Genomic DNA, 21,685 nt, shown 5'->3' with positions numbered 1-21,685 from the left:
CTCTTGTTTCTCTCTCCTCTCATTCTCTGCCTCAATCATTTTCTCATTTCTCCTCCCCTTTTTGTTCTCATTTCTCTCTCTCTCTCCTTTCCTCTTCCTGTCTCTCTTGCTATCTTTTTTTCTCTCTCTCTCTTGCTTTCTTTCAGTATCTCTTGCTATCTCTTTTTCTCTCTTGCTTTTCTTCTCTCGTGCTTTTTCTTGTTCTTTCTCTCTCTCTGTTGCTCTCTCTCATTCTCTTATTTTCTCTCTCTCTCTCTTTTCTTTCTCTCTCTCTTAGTCTCTCTCTCTCTTGTTCTCTCTTATTTTCTTTCTCTCTCTTTCATGCTTTCTCTCTCTTGTTCTTTATCACTCTCTCTCTCTCTGTTGCTCTCTCTCGTTCTCTCTCTTCCTTTCTTCTCTGTGGAGGCCAGCGAAGGTTTCCCTTAGTTTGAATGTTCCGAGCAAGCAGCCCCTTTACTGACAGCCCGGGACAGGACTGTGAGAGGGGTGGGCGTTCCCACAGCGCTTGGAGCGGCTAGCGGCCGGATCGCCAGCGCCGCTGCAGCCACCGCTGTGGAAGAAGCCGCACCCCAAAAAAGCTTGAGAGAAGGAAGGATCGGGCTGGCGGGGACAGCCACAAGTGGAAGCCTCAGCCCTGGAGCCCCCTCGCGCCCATGGCTTCTCGTCGATGTCTCTGCCTGCCCGATCCGCTGGAGTGCTAATAGCAGCGGCGGGCAGGAGCCCCCCCCCCGCTATTCCCGCCGCCGCCACCGCTATTAGCACTCCCGCGGATCGATGAGAAGCCATGGGTGCGAGGGGGCTCCAGGGCTGAGGCTTCCACTTGCAGCCCCCCCCCCCTATTCCCGCCGCCGCCGCTATTAGCACTCCCGATGCCATTGCCACCGTGGGGAGGCAGGGGCAGCCGCGGCTCCCTTTACTCCTACTGCCACACCTCCCTGCCCCTGCCTCCCCACGGTGCCTCCGGCCAAACGCGCCTCTGGCTTCTCCGCCCTGCCCCATTGCCCGCCCACTCTCCTCTGCCGCCGCCTCCTGCCTTGGGGCGAGGAGTCCGGGACTGTGTGGCTTTGCGCCATGAAGAGAAAACGGCAGCAGGGAAAAGTCGGCCGTTTTCTCTTCATGGCGCAAAGCCACACAGTCCCGGACTCCCGGCCAAACGCGCCCCTGGCTTCTCCCCCCTGCCCCATTGCCCGCCCGATCCGCCCACTCTCCTCCGCCGCCTCTCGCCGCGGCACACCTGACGGTGTGTCGCGGCACACCAGTGTGCCGCGGCACACCGGTTGGGAAACGCTGGCTTACAGGATATAAAACCTCATTTAAAAGAAGAAAACTAATAAAAAGGAATCAAATAAATTAATATAATATAACCACCCCTCTACCCCAGCGACAGTAGATCCCACGAGTTTAAATATTTCATCATGAACATTTTATTTCTGATCTTTTTAAAATTCTAAGCCACTCTGGCAGGAATTACAACATACCCTATTTTTCCGTGTATAAGACGCACCCTTTTCCTCCCTAAAAGAGGCTGATAATTAGGGTGCGTATTCTACTCCAAATGTAGCTTTTTCTTCCAGCCCTAACTAGCTGCTACCGATCTTCCCAGCATTTACCTTGCAGGCTCTTTCATTGCTTTTCAAGCCCTAAGTCTTTGCAGGATTTGTTTTATTACTCTAACTTGCTCTGAGTAAGTTTCTTTCCAGATGCTAACGATGTTCCCAGCTCTTACTGGCTTGCAAGCTCTTTCATTATTACTCTCTCAGAATAAAAAAAATTTAAGCCCTTTAACCAGGGGATAAAATAATGTGCTGAAACTGACCAGACTAATGACGGTAGCCAGATGAATACCTGGTAGGCAGATTCTTTCCCCTATTTTCCTCCCCAAAAACTAAGGTGCGTCTTATACTCCAAAAATACGGTAATTCTGCTCCATCTCATTTTTTTTCTTGAGTAGAGATCTGTGGCTTGCCTGAGCTTCTCATTGCTCTGAAAAAAAGGAACAGTTTGTCTGTTTGTTGACAAATACACAGATTGAATAACTTGCAACAGAAGTTAACCTAGACACCTTCCTATCCATTTCCAAATAGGTTCCCCCACCACCACCACCTTCGAGGGTTTTTTTGTTGAAGAAGCCAGACCTCAGTTCAGCTGTTTTGTCTCTGGAACTAAAACCTGCAGATTAATTTTTGCTCCTTGTCACAAAAGGTCAGAGGCCTGGCCTGCCTCCAAAAGAGAGAGGTGGCGTGGAATCTCCATAATTAATCCGCTCGCATTAAATGGGGAAGTTTTCAAAACATTGCCAGCCAGCTGGAATAGTCTTCATTTTCCTGGCACTGTTTCCATCTTTCTAGGATCTTTGAGATCTGCGGAAGACCAGGGAAGAGACCCAAAAAGTGGGATCCTCTGTGTAGCCTTTGAAAAGGACACTTTTGTCAAGAACTTGATTCTCATTTGATCTGCCACCAGCATAGGCGCTCATCCTCATACAACGTCAACCAATTTAATATAAGGCCTGGAATATGTCTTGGGGAAGAATTTATTATATTACAGTGGTACCTCGAGATACGAGTTTAATTCGTTCCGGACCTGGGCTCTTAAGTCGAGCAGCTCTTATCTCGAACGACTTTTCCCCATAGGAATTAATGTAAATAATTTTAATTGGTTCCAGCCCTCAAAAAACTCACAAAGTTAGTCTAAATTATGCAGAAAGACATGTTTTTAATGAAGAAATGTACATGTACATATAAATGAATAATGAAGTTTCTTTCACTTAACTTGTAAACTTTCTTAAACTTTTAAATTTACATATGTTCAACTTCTCTGCCACCCAATCCTGTAGGACAGAGGTCCCCAACCCTTTTTGCACCAGGGACCGGCTTTAAGCGATCAAGAGAGGAATGGGTGAATGAATGGATGGAGGGTGGGAAGGAAGGAAGGAAAGAGGGAAGGGACAGAAACAGAGGAAGGAAGCAAGGAAACTTATGAAAGGGGAGAGTAAGAGAGGAATGAGTGAAGGGAGGGAGGGAGGGAAGAAGGTGGGAAGGAGAAAGAAAAGAAGAAATAGAGGAAGGGAAGGTAAAAGAGAGAAAGAAAAAGAGCAAGAAAGAAAGCTGCAAGCACCCCCCCGAGCCCCCCAGGCCGGCTGCAACCTTTTAAAACAGGTGCGCCGCTTCGCAGCTGTCTCCTGAAGCCGAACGCGGAAGTTAGCGTTTGGCTTCAGGAGACAGCTCCTTGGCGCTTGTATCTCGAATTTGGGCTTGTAAGTAGAACAAAAATATCTCTCCCCTCCCAGCTCTTATCTCGAGTTGCTCTTAAGTAGAGCAGCTCTTATGTCGGGGTTCCACTGTATATGAAAGTGTGGATATCCTTGCATTGATTGAATGGAGAAATTTCCTGAAAATTAAATCATGCACTGTACAATGTTCGGAAACTTCAGATCGTGCAGAATGCAGCTGTGAGAGCAATCATGGGCTTTCTAAATATGCCCATGTCACACCAACACTCCGGTCACAATTCAAAGTGTTGGCTATGACCTATAAAGCCCTTCATGGCATCAGACCAGAATATCTCTGGGACTGCCTTCTGCCGCACGAATCCCAGCAACCGATTAGGTCCCACAGAGTGGGCCTTCTCCGGGTCCCTTCAACTAAACAATGTCGTTTGGCGGGATCCAGGGGAAGAGCCTTTTCTGTGATGGCCCCGGCCCTCTGGAACCAACTCCCCCCAGAGATCAGAATTGCCCCCACCCTCCTTGCCTTTCGTAAGCTCCTTAAAACCCACCTCTGCCGTCAGGCATGGGGGAACTGAGGTATTCTTTTCCCCTAGGCCTCTACAATTTATGCATGGTATGTCTGTATGTATGTTTGGTTTTATAATAAGGGTTTTTTAGTTGTTTTAGTATTGGATTGCTACATGCTGTGTTTATCACTGTTGTTAGATGCCCCGAGTCCACGGAGAGGGGCGGCATACAAATCCAATTAATAATAATAATAATAATAATAATAATAATAATAATAATAATCATCTATTTAAGTCCTGCAGCCTTAAAAAGTACAGTGGTACCTCTACTTAAGAACGCCTCTACTTAAGAACTTTTCTAGATAAGAACCGAGTGTTTAAGAATGTTTTGCCTCTACTCAAGAACCATTTTCTACTTAAGAACCTGAGCCCAGAAAAAATTCCCAGGAAATTTGAGAGTGGCTTTAGCTTCAGGAAATACAGGACCGTTAGAATCGTCTGGAAGGCATCTGATTGAATAGTTCAATTTATTTATTCATTTATTTATTTTATTCGACTTCTATGCTGCCCTATCCCGAAGGACTCAATCATTCAGGACATTGAATCCTGAGTTTTAATTTCCTATTTGGAAGTGAGTCACGCCATGTTAGAAATCCAAAACTTCACATAATTGGTAGGAGGTAGGTCTCACCACACCATGAGATCTCAAGGAATCTCCCTAGATGTCCTCAGGACCTGGCTATATTTGAGCCATGAAGAAGGGGTCAACCTATTCACTATAACAAGCAATGGATGGAAAGTAATCCAAAAACCAATCTACAAATAAGGAGAAATTTCCCGACGGTGAGAACAATTAATGGAACGGTATGCCTTCAGATGTTGTGGGTCCTCCGTCACTGGAGGTTTTCAAGAAAAGACTGGACAACTATTTGTCCAGGATAGTATAAGGTCTCCTGCTTGAAGAGTGCATGGTTGTATGGATTGATGTAATATAGCTTTAAAATGTATACCATGTTTTGATTGGCTGTAATGATGCAAGTGGCCATAAGAGGGAGCTAGAAATCATGGCTTATTTCTCTGTGTTGTTTCATTCTGATTGACTCTTTGACTTGATAGTGACCTCTGTGTTATCCTCTGTTATTCTCTCCAATATGTCTATAAGCTGTAATATCTTTGTTGAATGTATATGAGAAAGACAAACTGGCAAGAAGATTATTGTACTCCTAGAGATTGACTGATTTGAACGTCTACGACCTGAACTGTTTGTTTGTTTGTTTGTTTATTTGTTTATTTGTTTGTTTGTTCGTTCGTTCATTCATTCATTCATTCAATTTTTATGCCGCCCTTCTCCTTAGACTCAGGGCAGCTTACAACATGTTAGCAAAAGCACTTTTTAACAGAGCCAGCCTATTGCTCTCACAATCCGGGTCCTCATTTTACCCACCTCGGAAGGATGGAAGGCTGAGTCAACCTTGAGCCGGTGATGAGATTTGAACCGCTGACCTATAGATCTACAGTCAGCTTCAGTGGCCTGCAGTACAGCACTCTACCTGCTGCGCCACCCCGGCTCTTATTTGGACTGTGCTATTTCTGTGCACTTTAACGTATCTATGTGTGTGACTGGGTAATTACTCATATCTACTGCAATATCCCATTTCTATGTGCACGTCCTTTGTAACTCAAGGGTTGCTCTGCACAAACCTTGAGCACCATTTTTATAGCACCCTGGGCTCTAGTCCTAAGTGGTGAATGCTGTTCACCTTCCTCTTCGTTGCAAGTCAGCAGAGTAGGAAGAGGATCCCAAAGGGCCCCCTGCGCTCCGATTTCCTGCAGGTCCCTGGGCAGGAGAGGGCAGGGTAAGTTGATCGGCCTGCACTGGCAGCCGATCAGCTTCCGGTCTCAGTTCAAAGTGTTGGTAATGACCTATAAAGCCCTACATGGCATCGGACCACAATACCTCCGGGATCGCCTTCTGCTACACAAATCCCAGCGACCGATTAGGTCCCACAGAGTTGGCCTTCTCCGGGTCCCGTCAACTAAACAATGCCGTCTGGCTGGACCCAGGGGGAAGAGCCTTCTCTGTGGCGGCCCGGGCCTCTGGAATCAACTCCCCCGGAGATCAGGACTGCCCCCACTGTCCTTGCCTTTCATAAACTTTTGAAAACCTGCCTATGTCGCCAGGCATGGGGAAATTAGCACACCCCTTAGCAATTGAGGTTTATGCATGGTTTGTTTGGCTTGTATGATTGTTTTTATAAAGGTTTTTAAACTGTTTTTAAATATTGGATTTGTATTCATTGTATTGTTTTCCTTGTGAGCCGCTCCGAGTCCTCGGAAAGGGGCGGCATACAAATCTAATTAATAATAATAATAATAATAATAATAATAATAATAATAATAATAACAACTGCAGAAAAAACCATTGCTGCCAACCTGCCTTCCATTGAAGACCTGTACACTGCACATGTCAAAAAGAGGATGGTAGAAATATTTACTGACCCCTCGCATCCTGGACACAAACTGTTTCAACTCCTACCCTCAAAACGTCGCTACAGAGCCCTGCACACCAAGACAACTATACACAAGAACGCCATCACTCTGCTAAACAAATAATTCCCTCAACACTGTCAGACTTTTTACTAAATCTGCACTTCTATTTTTACTAGTTTTTTCTCATCATTCCTATCATCCTTTTCCTCCCACTTAGGACTGTATGACTGTAACTTATTGCTTGCATCCTTAAGATTTTTATTAATATTGATTGTTTCTTCACTGCTTATTTGACCCCTATGACAATCATTAAGTGTTGTACCAGATGATTCTTGACAAATGTCTCTTTTTCTTTTATGTCCACTGAGAGCATCTGCACCAAGACACATTCCTTGTGTGTCCAATCACACTTGGCCAATAAAATTCTATTCTATTCTATTCTATAAGTTGTTCTTTGTTCTTTGCAGTGGCCGTTGGGATCGTGGAGAGCGGCTTGGTTTCATCGCTGGTGAAGAAGCTGACGACGGAGAGGGAGGACATCCAAGAACTCATCCTGGACACCCTAACAGGCTGCCTGCGAGTCGAAGCCCTTGAGGCCTTGGCTACAGGATCCGTCCCGATCTTGAAGGAGAAGCTACGGGATCCCTCAGGGGCCATCAGGTGCAAGGCTGCCCAGGCGCTCATGGCCATCAGGTGAGGCCCACCAGACTGTCCTCCAGACTAGACAGATTGAGTTCATGAAGTCTTTCCTGATCAGTTTTATGCTTAAGACCTTCCACCATTTTTTGTAGACCGTCTTACAATGATTGTAAGGAGCCATGGGTCATTTTTCCCCTGTGCCATTGTAACTTCAAACAGTCACTAAACAAGTGGTTGTAAACTGAGGACTACCTGTCATCCTTTGAGGGAATGTCAGTAATCAGATTAAAAAACAGGGAACTGCCAAATTTCTGGCTGTTTCTGATTCAGCCTCTGCGATGCTTTCCCCGTTAGTCAGCCTCGATCACGTCCCCCCTTTCCCTTCTGTCTTCCAGACTATACAGATGGAGTCCATGAAGTCTTTCCTGATAAGTTTTATGCTTAAGACCTTCCACCATTGTTGTAGCCCGTCTTTGGACCCGTTCAATTTTATCAATATCTTCAATTTTATCAATATCTGCTGAGAGCAGTTTCTCTCTGGCTTAGTTGACCTCAGCTGACCCAAAGGGATGGTTTTCATGGCATCGGACCAGAATACCTCCGGGACCGCCTTCTGCCGCACGAATCCCAGCGACCAGTTAGGTCCCACAGAGTTGGCCTTCTCCGGGTCCCGTCGACTAAACAATGTCGTCTGGCAGGACCCAGGGGAAGAGCCTTCTCTGTGGCGGCCCCGACCCTCTGGAACCAGCTCCCCCCGAAGATTAGGATTGCCCCCACCCTCCTTGCCTTTCGTAAACTCCTTAAAACCCACCTCTGCCGTCAGGCATGGGGGAATTGAGATATCTCCCCCAGGCCTATATAATTTATGTATGGTATGTTTGTGTGCATGTCTTGTTTTTAAATAAGGGGGTTTTAGATATTTTTAAATATTAGATTTGTTATTGTACATTGTTTTTATCATTGCTGTGCGCCGCCCCGAGTCTATGGAAAGGGGCAGCGTACAAATTAATAAATAATAATAATATAACAATACAATAATATAATAATAATCAATGTCTGCTGAGAGCAGTTTCTCTGTGGCTTAGTTGACCTCAGCTGACCCAAAGGGATGGTTTTCCCATTGCAGTGTCCCGTTGGAGGGGAAGAACATGGTCTTCAAAGAAGACGTCTTTCCAGACCTGGTCAACCTGCTGGAAGATGGGGATGCCGAGGTGCGAGCCAATGCTGCCGGGGCTATTATGTATTCAGCAGTGACCACCCAAGGTGAGCATGGCCGTGTGGGAGAGAAGGGTGGGTGGGTCTTCCAGGGACATAGCCGAGCAAGCACCTGGACTGCGGTTAAGGTGTTTCCTTCCATTTTCCTTAGAGTTTTTATTTACAGCAGCAAAAACAAGTATAAATTAAACTCGGGGGAAAGATTAACAACATATCAAGGAGTGATTTCCAATACATCACAGTTAAAAATAATTAAATGTAGCATAATTACAATTACTGTATAATTTAAAAACTATTAAAAAACAAAGGAAAAAAAGGACGCAGAAAAAAAAAAGAAAAACAGAAAAGAAACAATTTAGAAAAGAAAAAAGTTTACAAAAGATACCCCCAGCCTTCATCACAAGTATAAGCAATTTTAGTTAACTTTTCATCTCCTCTTAAATTATAATAAATTATCTCTTCTTCCTGTATCTATCTCCTTACACAAAAATGATGATAAAGCACATCATTTCAGCCTGGTGTCAAGTCCATTATGTGTTACCAGGAATGACATCATATCTATTTTATTTTTGATCAAATAAATCACCTTTATATTCCTTCATTTAACAATAAGTCCCATCAACTAATGCCATAGAATTTTATTTCTTTTCATTTCTCCTTTAACCTTTCTCAAAGATTCTTCAAAATCGCTTTTGTAAATCAAACATAATTATCCAGGTCACTGTCTTGGTTTGTGAGCGTGTTGGGTGATACCCCCAGGCATATATAGTTTATGCATGGAATGATTGTGTTGCATGTTTTTAATGTTGGGGTTATAAATGTTTTTTAATATTAGATTTTTTTATACTGTGTTATTTTGTTGTGAACCGCTCTGAGTCCACGGAGAGGGGCAGCATACAAATCTAATGAAATAATAATAATAATAATGATGATGATAATAATAATAATAATAATAATAATAATAATAATTTATTAGACTTGTATGCCACCCCTCTCCGAAGACTCAGAGCGGCTCGCAACAAAATACTATTATTATTATTATTATTATTATTATTATTATTATTATTATTATGCTGGATTTCGTATTTCATCACCAGTCGGGCGCTTCCCAAGCACCTAGGACTGCGTGATGTAGCGGTGAATTATGTTTGCCGATCCCAGTAAAGCAGCCTTTTGCAATTGACAGATGGAGATTTTGTCGATTCCGATGGTTTACAAATGTCCACTGAGATCCTTTGGCACTGCGCCCAGCGTGCCAAGTACCACTTGGACCACTTTCACTGGCTTATGCTAGAGTCGTTGCAGCTCGATTTTTAGATATTATTATTATTATTATTATTATTATTATTATTATTATTATTATTATTATCTCACTGCTGGCCTTGTCTGCCCCTTTCCTATTACGTTTCCTCTCCGTTCCAGGGAAATATGCTGCTATCAATGCAAACGCCATCGACTACCTTCTGCCTTTGATCCATGATGGCAAGAGCCGAGTCCGCCTCAACTCCATCAAGGCCCTGACCATGTTGTCAGAAGCCCCCGAAGGCCGGGCGACGCTGCTGAGACACGTGTCGGAGTTCCAGACGCATCTGGAGGACCCCAGCGAGTCCGTGCAGAGAGCAGCCCAGATCGCCATACAGGTCATTGAATGGAAACCTTAGAACGCCTGCTTAGCAACCAGCAATAAACTGATGCTGCAAGGAACCGTTTTGCTTGAGGTGTAAGTGGGTGGAAGGGAATCCGTGGCTCTCTGGGGAAGGCCTCTCCTTCGACCTCACTCCAATTACACAAGAACATAAGAAGAGCCCTGCTGAATCACGGCAAAGTGCAATTACGCTACTGCACCTGGGCAGGGAGCGAAATTGCGCGTGGACACGCAGGAGCAGTAGTATAATTGGGCTGGACTCCACTAGCACTCAGAGCCCCAGGGGTGAGCACATGTCCCCGTTTCACCTTAGCAGCCTACCTCTGGAATAAATGATCATGATTTAATAATTAGATCTTGTTTAAGACGCCTTAAACAAGATCTAAGTATTGCCCACAAGATGATATGCTGCAACGTCCTGCCTGTCGGCAACTACTTCAGCTTCAACCACAACAACACAAGAGCACACAACAGATTTAAACTTAATATTAACCGCTCCAAACCTGACTGTAAAAAATATGACTTCAGTAACCGAGTTGTCGAAGCGTGGAACTCATTACCGGACTCCATAGTGTCACCCCAAACCCCCAACAATTTACCCTTAGATTATCTACTGTTGACCTATCCAGATTCCTAAGAGGTCAGTAAGGGGCGAGTAAAAGTGCACTAGAGTGCCTTCCGTCCCCTGTCCCATTGCTCTCCTATATCTCCTCTACCTTTCTTCTATTCCTATATCTCTTCTTCTATTCTTTCATTGATATGTTCTATTACTACAGTGGTACCTCGAGATACGAGTTTAATTCGTTCCGGACCTGGGCTCTTAAGTCGAGCAGCTCTTATCTCGAACGACTTTTCCCCATAGGAATTAATCTAAATAATTTTAATTGGTTCCAGCCCTCAAAAAACTCACAAAGTTAGTCTAAATTATGCAGAAAGACATGTTTTTAATGAAGAAATGTACATGTACATATAAATGAATAATGAAGTTTCTTTCACTTAACTTGTAAACTTTCTTAAACTTTTAAATTTACATATGTTCAACTTCTCTGCCACCCAATCCTGTAGGACAGAGGTCCCCAACCCTTTTTGCACCAGGGACCGGCTTTAAGCGATCAAGAGAGGAATGGGTGAATGAATGGACGGAGGGTGGGAAGGAAGGAAGGAAAGAGGGAAGGGACAGGAACAGAGGAAGGAAGCAAGGAAACTTATGAAAGGGGAGAGTAAGAGAGGAATGAGTGAAGGGAGGGAGGGAGGGAAGAAGGTGGGAAGGAGAAAGAAAAGAAGAAATAGAGGAAGGGAAGGTAAAAGAGAGAAAGAAAAAGAGCAAGAAAGAAAGAAAGAAAGAAAGAAAGAAAGAAAGAAAGAAAGAAAGGGGGAAGGGACAGGAACAGAGGAAGGAAGCAAGGAAACTTATGAAAGGGGAGAGTAAGAGAGGAATGAGTGAAGGGAGGGAGGGAGGGAAGAAGGTGGGAAGGAGAAAGAAAAGAAGAAATAGAGGAAGGGAAGGTAAAAGAGAGAAAGAAAAAGAGCAAGAAAGAAAGCTGCAAGCACCCCCCCCCCTCGAGCCCCCCAGGCCGGCTGCAACCTTTTAAAACACGCGCGCCGCTTCGCAGCTGTCTCCTGAAGCCGAACGCGGAAGTTAGCGTTTGGCTTCAGGAGACAGCTCCTTGGCGCTTGTATCTCGAATTTGGGCTTGTAAGTAGAACAAAAATATCTCTCCCCTCCCAGCTCTTATCTCGAGTTGCTCTTAAGTAGAGCAGCTCTTATGTCGGGGTTCCACTGTATACCTTCTTTTCTATTCTTTCATAGATATATTTTACTATGAGTATCTCCTCTATAAACTTCATCATGTATTTTACTATGTGTATATCAATATATACCCACTAAAACCCTCATTGTGTATTGGACCAAATAGATAGATAGATAGATAGATAGATAGATAGATAGATAGATAGATAGATAGATAGATAGATAGATAGATAGATAGATACATAGATACATAGATACATAGATACATAGATACATAGATACATAGATACATAGATAGATAAATAAAAGAAAATAAAATTTAAGGATGCTATAGAGATGATGAAACTCTGGCAGAGGGATGAAAGAGCTGGGATACAGAGATGGGATTTTCTTCACTCTATCCAATATAATCGTTGAAATAATTTGCGTCGACAAACAAGAGAGATGGCCCAGGAAGAGTGAGAACACTGGGAAATGGGGAGCAGGCAATGCAGACGTTCCTGCTAGGAAGAGGTCGGGTTATTCATTAAAGAGAAGCATTTCTGAGAAGAGGCCCTGGCAAGAGGCGAGCGGCATGGCATTTGTGTCAAGTGGGATTCTACCGCAATCTATCTTGGCGCCGGTGTTATTCAACGCTTTTATTAATGACCTGTACAAAAGGATGAATGATGAATGTGCAGGTGACACGGAATTGGGAGATCTTCCCAACAGCCAGGAAGGCAGAATGAAATGACCATTAATTTTGAGCAGGCTGGAAGACTAGACGGAGAGGGAGAAGTGTAGGGGAGAAAAAAGTAGGGCAGAGACAGGGGCGGGTGTTATTGCCTGGAAACGCCGCATCTGTGGAGGACGTAGACAAACCAGCATTATGATATACCTACCATGCTTGGATCGGAAGAAGCTGCTTCAATGGGGAGGATTTCTCTCTCTTCATAGCTGGAGGGATGGAACTCCATAGTGTCATCCCCAAACCCCCAACACTTTACCCTTAGATTATCTATGGTTGACCTCTCCCGATTCCTAAGAGGTCAGTAAGGGGCGAGTACAAGTGCACTAGAGTGCCTTCCGTCCCCTGTCCTATTGCTCTCCTATATCTCCTATACCTTTCTTCTATTCCTATATCTCTTCTTCTATTCTTTCATTGATATGTTCTATTCCTATACAGTATCTTCTTTTCTATTATCTCTTAGATATATTTTACTATGAGTATCTCCTCTATAACCTTCATCATGTATTTTACTATGTGTATATAGATATATACCCACTAAAACCCTCATTGTGTATTGGACAAAATAAATAAATAAATAAATAAATAAATAAATAAATAAAATTATAAGCACAGCCACAATTTCACTTAGCAACCACTTTGTTTAATGTCTGAGTTGCCCATCCCAGTTGTGGTCACAAACTAAGTGCTATCGGTATCTGCCATCAACTCAGCATCAACTTTTAATGATCCCATAAATAGACCTTCTATCTCCAACCTAGACTTTGAGGTTTGCAAAGGTGCCAGGGTTGCTGCTGTGATCCACCTGCCTTGCTGTTGATAGTCGTCTTCTTCATCTATTCTCAGGACTGTAGACGTCCAGAAGGTTTCATCTGGCATAACTTGCCTTCGTTGCTACTCTACCTGGTGGGTGGCACCAGAGGTGGGCAGCAGGCAGGACGGGGTGGAACACAGTTCCACCAGTGGAAATTTATTTATTTATTTATTGCATTTATATGGCAATCAATGAAGCTGTGTGCCCAGCTCCAGCTGATCATCCCACTCTCCCATCCTCCTCCTCCTCCTCCTTGGAAAGCGGCAGAGAGACCAGCACCGGCAGGAGTTGCAGGGGGCTCATTTCCTCAGCCATCTTTTCTCAACCGCTGATTGACACCCGTTCACCTAGCTACCTAGCTACCCAGGTGGGGGGAGGCACCCAGGAAGGAGAGCACGGGAAACGCGAAGGAAATTGTCACGCCAGAGAGCAACATTGGTGAGGTTTTAAGTCGAGGACTTAACAGTTCACTTGAGCGATGATAATCATCATCATCATCACCATCATCATCATCATTTATTGATTTGTATGCCACCCCTCTCCGAAGACTCGGGATGGCTCACAACATTGACAGCAATACAATACAGTGCAAATCTAATGTTAAAAAATTAAAAAACTAATTTAAAATACATTATCATAAAAAAATCATCCACTACACAGTCATACACACTCAATCCAACTAGTCATAATATAAAAGTCAGAAAAGGGGGGCATTAATCCCCCCATGCCCGGCGACAGAGGTGAGTCTACAGCATTTTGCGGAAGGCGAGGAGGGTACGGACAGTTTGAATCTCTGGGGGGAGTTGATTCCAGAGGGCCAGGGCCGCCACAGAGAAGGCTCTTCCCGTGGGGCCCACCAGACGACATTGTTTAGTCGACAGGACCCAGAGAAGACCAACTCTGTGAGGCCTAATCGGCTGCTGGGATTCGTGTGGCAGAAGGCGGTCCTGTAGGTATTCTGGTCCAATGCCATGCAGGGCTTTATAGGTCATTACCAACACTTTTAATTGTGACGGAAACTGATTGGCAGCCAGTGCAGGCTGCAAAGTGTTGACGACACATGGGCATATCTAGGGAAGCCCATGATTGCTCTTGTGGCCGCATTCTGCACGATCTGAAGTTTCCAAATACTCTTCAAAGAGAGCGTTTGCAGTAGTCGAACTTCAAGGTGATGAGGGCATGAGTGACTGTGATGATCGTTCAAGCCACTCCTACCCACAAAATAAGCCACACCCACTGGGTGGCACCATGCTTTGCTACTGATTGCTTTGATGATAATGGTCAATCCTAAAAGACAGAGGCTATCCGCTATTCCAGTATTATTTCATTATCCATTGTGAGGCTCGTTTACAGTAATTTTAATTTTAATTCAGCTTTTCTTTCTCAGTACATATTCAGGATATAACAGATGGAGTATCGTGTACAATTCTGGGCAGCACATTTCCAGGAAAAAAAATTACACAAGTTGATACAAGGATTTGAGGATGTGCCACAGGAAGAACAAGCTGGAGAATCCAGGGATGTTCAGATTGGAAAAAAAGCAAACAGAGAGATAGTTGGATAGAATGGTTTTCCAGGGAAGAAGGCCAGGAATTAGTTTTCCCTGGCCCAGAAAGTAAGAATGGGCAGAGGTTACAATTAACTTGATTTAATTAAAAAGGAAGCTAAAGGACCTCCTATAATAACATCCTCTCAAAGAGAGGCTCAGCATCTTCATAGAAACATAGAAGACTGATGGCAGAAAAAGACCTCATGGTCCATCTAGTCTGCCCTTATACTATTTCCTGTATTTTATCTAATAATGGATCTATGTTTATCCCAGGCATGTTTAAATTCAGTTCCTGTGGATTTACCAACCACGTCTGCTGGAAGTTTCTTCCAAGGATCTACTACTCTTTCAGTAAAATAATATTTTCTCATGTTGCTTTTGATCTTTCCCCCCACTAACTTCAGACTGTGTCCCCTTGTTCTTGTGTTCACTTTCCTATTAAAAACACTTCCCTCCTGAACCTTATTTAACCCTTTGACATATTTAAATGTTTTGATCATGTCCCCCCTTTCCCTTCTGTCTTCCAGACTATACAGATTGAGTTCATTAAGACCTTCCACCATTCTTGTAGCCCGTTTTTGGACCCGTTCAATTTTGTCAATATCTTTTTGTAGGTGAGGTCTCCAGAACTGAACACAGTATTCCAAATGTGGTCTCACCATCACTCTATATAAGGGGATCACAATCTCCCTCTTCCTGCTTGTTATACCTCTAGCTATGCAGCCAAGCATCCTACTTTCTTTTCCTACCTCCCGACCACACTGCTCACCCATTTTGAGACTGTCAGAAATCACTACTCCTGAATCCTTCTCTTCTGAAGTTTTTGTTAACAACACAGAACTGCCAATGCAATACTCAGATTGAGGATTCCTTTTCCCCAAGTGTATTATTTTGTTGGAAACATTAAACTGCAGTTTCCATTGCTTTGACCATTTATCTAGTAAAGCTAAATCAGTATCTTCAGGTACTCAGCACCCCCCCACTCAGCAAAAAGCACCCCCACACCTTCAGTCTAAGTCTCAAAGGACGGATCCAGCTAACTCACTTCTTGGTGTTTCGCCTTAAGCATGTAAGCAAAGCCCTCGGCTGATCTTCCTTGTCCAAATCTACAATTCTGCTAGTGGACTTTTGGAGTCTGGACGGTCCTTGCATTATTTCTCAAACGAAGAACGTAGCCTGGTCCTTTCCTTGAAAGTTTATCACAAGGAAGAGGCTGTAAAGTTATTTTCAGAGTTTCCAAAGCTTCATAAAGGCAAAAACAAGGAGTAGAACAGCCTGAGTTATGAATGCTCCATTCCCTGAAGTTGTCAAGCAAAGGATGGATGCCCTACCACCTGGGAGGGTGGAACCATTCCTACTCTGGGCCAGGTGTTGGGCTAGAAGGCCTCCACTGACACGTTCAACCCCATGATTTTATTATTCTGCAACTGTATTGCTTCCATATTCCTCTGATGAGCAAAGGATGATGGTAATAATAATAATAATAATAATAATAATAATAAAGCAGCTAGAGAAATTGGTGAAATATGAAGCTCTAAAAATCGAGCTGCAACGACTCTGGCATAGGCCAGTGAAAATGGTCCCAGTGGTACTTGGCACGCTGGGCGCAGTGCCAAAGGATCTCAGCGGACATTTGAAAACCATCGCAATTGACAAAATCTCCATTTGTCAATTGCAAAAGGCCGCTTTACTGGGATCGGCAAACATAATTCGCCACTACTTCACGCAGTCCTAGGTGCTTGGGAAGCACCCGACTGGTGATGAAATACGAAATCCAGCATAGTGATCTCGTTTGCTGAGCTGTATTGACATGTTGTATTGACATAATAATAATATTTATTAGATTTGTATGCCGTCCCTCTCCGTAGACTCGGAGCGGCTCACAACAATAATAATAACAATGTAACAAATCTAATATTAAAAACATCAAAAACCCATCATTTAAAACCATACAACACAGTCATACCATACATAAACTATATAAGCCTGGAGGTATCTCAGTTTCCCCATGCCTGGTGACAAAGGTGGGTCTTCAGCAACTTACAAAAGACAAGGAGGGTGGGGGTGGTTCTAATCTCCGGGGGGAGTTGATTCCAGAGGGCCGGAGCCATCACAGAGAAAGCTCTTCCCCTGGGTCTCGCTAGATAACGTTGTTTAGTTGACAGGACCCGGAGAAGGCCAACTCTGTGGGACCTTATCGGTTGCTGGGACTCGTGCGGCAGACGATGGTTCCGGAGATATTCTGGTCCATTCTGGTCATTACCAACATTTTGAATTGTGACTGGAAACTGATCGGCAGCCAATGCAAGCCACGGAGTGTTGAAGAGACGTGGGCAAATCTGGGTAACCCCATGGTAGCTCTCGCAGCCGCGTTCTGCACAATCTGGAGTTTCCAAACACTTTTCAAAGGTAGCCCCATGTAGAGAGCATTGCAGTAGTCGAACCTCAAGATGATGAGGGCATCAGTGACTGTGAGCAGTGTTCCCTCTAATTTTTTTTTTGGGTGGGCGGAAAAGTATAGTGTCTGAGCGGCAGTCCCTTCGGGACTGGGCGGCACAGAAATAAATAAACAAACAAACAAACAAATAAAAAACCCACCCTGTTTTGCCTCAGAGAATTTCAAAATAAAATACTGTACTGTGTGTCTATAACAGTGAGCTCATAATAGGGCAACTCTATCAATATCAAAATGCCACTTAAATAGTTGAGCTAGTTTCAAACTAGATTTTGATTTTCTTTCTCTCTTCCTTACTCCCATTCTTTTTCTTTCTCTTTTCCTTCCTCTCTTTTTTCTATCTGTTTCTCTCTCTTCCTCTCTTCCTCTCTCTCTCCTTCCCTCTCAATCTTTCCCTCTCGGCTTCTGGGCAGGTTTGGAAAACTCTGAGTTGATGATGATTTTTAAGTGAGCAATTGCTCACTGCTCAGCTTAGAGCAGGGGTCGGGAACCTATGGCTCGCGAGCCAGATATGGCTCTTTTGATGGCCGTATCTGGCTCGCAGACAGGGCTCCTAGCACTGAGCTCCCGCTCGCAGCTGTCCCCTGGCTCCTGCTCGATGCCACGGTTTTCGGCGCTGTCCTGCTGGGCCCCAAAGACGGAAGGCAGGAAGAAGGAGAGCTCCATTCTTCTCGCCTTTTTCCCGCCTTCCGTCTTTGGGGCACAGCAGGACAGCGCCGAAAACCGCGGCATCGAGCAGAAGCCGGGGGACAGCTGCGAGCGGGAGCCCCAGGAGGGAAGTACCGGCAGCGCCCCGCCCAGCTGAAGCTTCACTGGCGTCAGCGGCAAATGTCCTTTGTGGCCCGGTGGGAGGGGGGGCTGCAGCGGCCGCAGGCAGTCGCAGGGAGATGGCGGCGGCGAGAGGGAGCTCCAGCTGGGCTGGGGGTTCGGGGGGGCCATGAACGCCGCCCGGAGCCAATGGCTTCTTTTGGGCTTACTTGAATTCCTGCTGCTGGTAAGCGCGCGCGGGTGGCCGGGTGGGAAGGGCGAGGCGCGAGGGGGAGGCAAGTGGAGAAGCGGAGAGAGAGAGAAGTGGACCAAAAGAAAGAAAAGGGAAAGAGAGGGAGGGAAAGAGAAATGGAGAGGAAGGAAGGAGGGAGGGATGGGAGGGAGGGAGAGAAGGAAGGAAGAGAAAGGAGGGTAGAAAGAGAGGGAGAGAGAGAGGAGAGAGAAAGGAAGAGGAGAGATAGAAAGGAAGAGAGAGAAAGAAAGAGGGATAGAAAGAGAGAGAGAGTGAGAGATGCTCAGTTAGCCTTTCTTTGAAGTTGCCTTTCTTTCTTTCTTTCTTTCTTTCTTTCTTTCTTTCTCTTTCTCTCTTGCTCTCTTGCTCTTTCATTCTTTTTTCTTTCTCTTGCTTTCTTTCTTTCTCTTTCTTTCTCTCCTTCCTTCCCTCCTTCCATTTCTTTCATTCCCCCTCTCTATTTTTATTTCTCTTTCATTCTTTCTTTCTCTCTTTCTTGCTTTCTTTCTTGCTCTTTTTCTTTCTCTCTTTTACCTTCCCTTCCTCTATTTCTTCTTTTCTTTCTCCTTCCTACCTTCTTCCCTCCCTCCCTTCCTTCAGTCCTTCCTCTCTTACTCTCCCCTTTCATAAGTTTCCTTGCTTCCTTCCTCTGTTCCTGTCCCTTCCCCCTTTCTTTCTTTCTTTCTTTCTTTCTTTCTTTCTTTCCTTCCTTCCTTCCTTCCCTCCCCTCCATTTCTTGCTTTCCTTCTCCTTCCTCCCTTGTTTCCTCCCTCATTCCCTTCTTTCACTCCTTCTTCTCTTACTCTCCCCTTTCACACCTTTCCTTGCTTTCTTTGCACCCTTCCTCTGTTCCTGTCCCTTCCCTCTTTCCTTCCTTCCTTCCCACCCTCCGTCCATTCATTCACCCATTCCTCTCTTGATCGCCCCTTTTACCATTCCTTCCTTCCTTCCTTCCGATGTGGGCCTGGGCCAGCAGAGTAGTTTGCTTTTGCACCCCGTCTCGAGCTCCCTTGGTGCCAACCCGGCCCTCCCCACTTCAGAGAGAAGGGGGAGAAAGAGAGAGAGAGAAAGAGAAAGAGAGAGATAAAAAGAGAAAGATAGAGGGAGGGAGAGAAAGAGATAGAAAGAGACAAAGAGAGGGGGGAGAGAAAGAGAGAGAGAAAGAAAGAGAGAAAGGGAGATACGTACGGCTCTCGCGGAATTATATTTCAAAATATGTGGCGTTTACGGCTCTCTTAGCCAAAAAGGTTCCTGACCCCTGGCTTAGAGGGAACTATGACTGTGAGCAATGGCTCCCTGTCCAAATAGGGCCGCAACTGGTGCACCAGGAGAACCTGGGCAAACACCCTCCTTGCCACAGCTGAAAGATGGTGCTCTAATATTAGCTTGGATCGAGGAGGATGCCCAAGTTGCAGACCCTCTCTGAGAGGCTCAACGAACAGGGTAAGGGACAGACAGATGGAATAATGCTTCCTGCTTGCTGTCTCTTCCCCATACAATGGGGCAAGGCACAATGGGCTTGAGTAACCATGAAGTAGCTTTCTGCTTGATATCAGGAAACATTTCCCAACATTAGGAGCTGTTCAGCGCTGGAACAGGCAGCCTCGGGCAGCACGGAACTCTTCCTTTGTGGAGGTGTTTAAACAAAGCTGGGATGGCCATCTGTCAGGGAGGCTGTCGTATTGACTAAAATGGTATTTAATGGATTCTTACCCCAGGCAGGAGTTGGACTAATGTTCTCCCAGAGCAAATATGCCAACAACGCAGAGGACAAATGGGGGAGCCAAAGGGTGGAGGGACAAAAGGAGGGGGGGTTGGAGAATGGCAGGGAAGTACATCAAAGGCAAGAGGGAGTACCAGGCATCACCTCAGATGTTTCCACTCCAGGGCACGATGGGAAACAAACAGAGGCTGGCAAAGGAGGCTCTGAATTCACCCAGGCATCGCTGACTCAAAGGATGACAACGAAATATGAGCAACAAGTCCGAACAAAATATAGAAACATAGAAGATTGACAGCAGAAAAAGAACTCCTGGTCCATCTTTATTTATTTTTATTTATTTATTTATTTATTTATTTATTCTTTGTCCAATATACAATACATATGGAATGAAATAGACATTAAGTAGTATATTAAGCTGTTCTGTTCGGGTCGTATGTGACCCGAAACCAAGTTTGAGTCCCCTGTAAAACATTTTCCCTGCATATCTGAAACTTGAAATTTCATGACTTTTCATCATTTCAGGGGTTCTCTCTATGAGAATTTTTTTTGGGGGGTGGGGGGCTTAGTTTTTGCTGGGCAAAAAAACTCCCTAATGTTATGTTCCCGGGTCTATTTGACCCGGACTGCAAATTGATCATTTTAGATACTTATATTTGGTCTTTTTGAAAGCTTTTTTCATCTGGAAACAAGTTTGAACATTTCTGCACACAATGGAATGAAAATTGAACTGAAAAAATTAATCCTTATTGGTTTATTTTGCACATAAATGTGCCCCCCCCCGTTTTTGTGAAAGTTTTTTCAATTTATGGATAGTTTTGCTTGCAAAATGCATTCTATTTTACTGGAGTTGGTGTGGGATTGGTAGCTTGAACATTTCTGAATATAAGAAAAATATAAAGGAACTGAAAAAAATGATTCTTACTGTTTTTTTAACATCAGAAATAAGGCCTCTCCCCCCCCCCCTTGGCTGCTTGCAACCATTTTCACTTTTTATTTTTTTATGCTCCAAATCCGAAATATTCTTTAAAATCTTAGGCATTCATTTACTCAATTTAACAATGCTGATCATCAAAAAAATATTTGTGGGGGTGGGGGGAAATTTTTTTTCTTGGCAAAAAAAAAGTCACGTTTACTCTGTTCGGGTCATATAGACCCGGATCAAAATGATTTTTTTTAGGTACTTGAATTTGGTCTTTTTGAGAACTTTTTCCACTGGAAAACTAGTTTGAACATTTATGAACATAATGATATGAAAATTGAACTGGAAAAATTGAGGCATATTTTTATTTTGATCAAAAAGCCCCTCCCCCCACCCTTTTTGAATTTCGTGTCAATTTATATTTTTTAAGGCTACAAATCCCTAAGGAATTTCCCCCAAAAAGGTTTGATATACTAAATTGAACAACCCTGAACATAAGAAAAATATAAATGAACTGAAAAAAATGACTCTTATTGGTTTATTGTTTTATACTCGAGTATAAGCCTACTCGAGTATAAGCCTATTTGAGTATAAGCATGGGGGCCCATTTATGAGCAAAATAAGCCAATAAGGATCATTTTTTCAGTTTAATTTTCATATCATTATGTTCAGAAAGGTTCAAGCTACCAATCCCACACCAAAATAGAATAGTAAAATAGAATGCATTTTGCAGGCAAAATTATCAATAAACTCAAAAGTTTTGATATACTAAATTGAACAATCCTAAACATAAGAAAAATAGAAATGAACTGAAAAAAAATGATTCTTATTGGTTTATTTTTGAATATAAGACCATATCATTTTATACTCGAGTATAAGCCTACTTGAGTATAAGCCTATTTGAGTATAAGCATGGGGGCCCATTTATGAGCAAAATAAACCAATAAGGATCATTTTTTTCAGTTCAATTTTCATATCATTATGTTCAGAAAGGTACAAGCTACCAATCCCACACCAACTTTAGT

At 43.9% G+C, this 21,685-nt stretch overlaps 1 protein-coding gene across 1 annotated transcript in view; it reads left to right on the top strand.

Annotated features, from left to right (window-relative positions):
* The window catches only part of RSPH14 (radial spoke head 14 homolog), a 104,670-nt gene extending 94,887 nt beyond the window's left edge, over positions 1-9,783 (top strand). The window contains exons 4-6 of the mRNA XM_070762472.1: positions 6,693-6,918; positions 7,991-8,127; positions 9,502-9,783. Coding sequence (XP_070618573.1) covers positions 6,693-6,918; positions 7,991-8,127; positions 9,502-9,740 — 602 coding nt within the window. The 3' untranslated portion in view covers positions 9,741-9,783. The remainder of the gene's footprint in view (positions 1-6,692; positions 6,919-7,990; positions 8,128-9,501) is intronic.
* The last annotated feature ends 11,902 nt before the right edge of the window (positions 9,784-21,685 follow it).

Source organism: Erythrolamprus reginae, chromosome 10 (genome assembly GCF_031021105.1).
Source record: "Erythrolamprus reginae isolate rEryReg1 chromosome 10, rEryReg1.hap1, whole genome shotgun sequence".
NCBI classification, from domain to species: Eukaryota; Metazoa; Chordata; class Lepidosauria; order Squamata; family Dipsadidae; genus Erythrolamprus; species Erythrolamprus reginae.
Note: the sequence above shows the minus strand (reverse complement) of the source record. Positions and strands in the feature narration are given on the sequence as shown.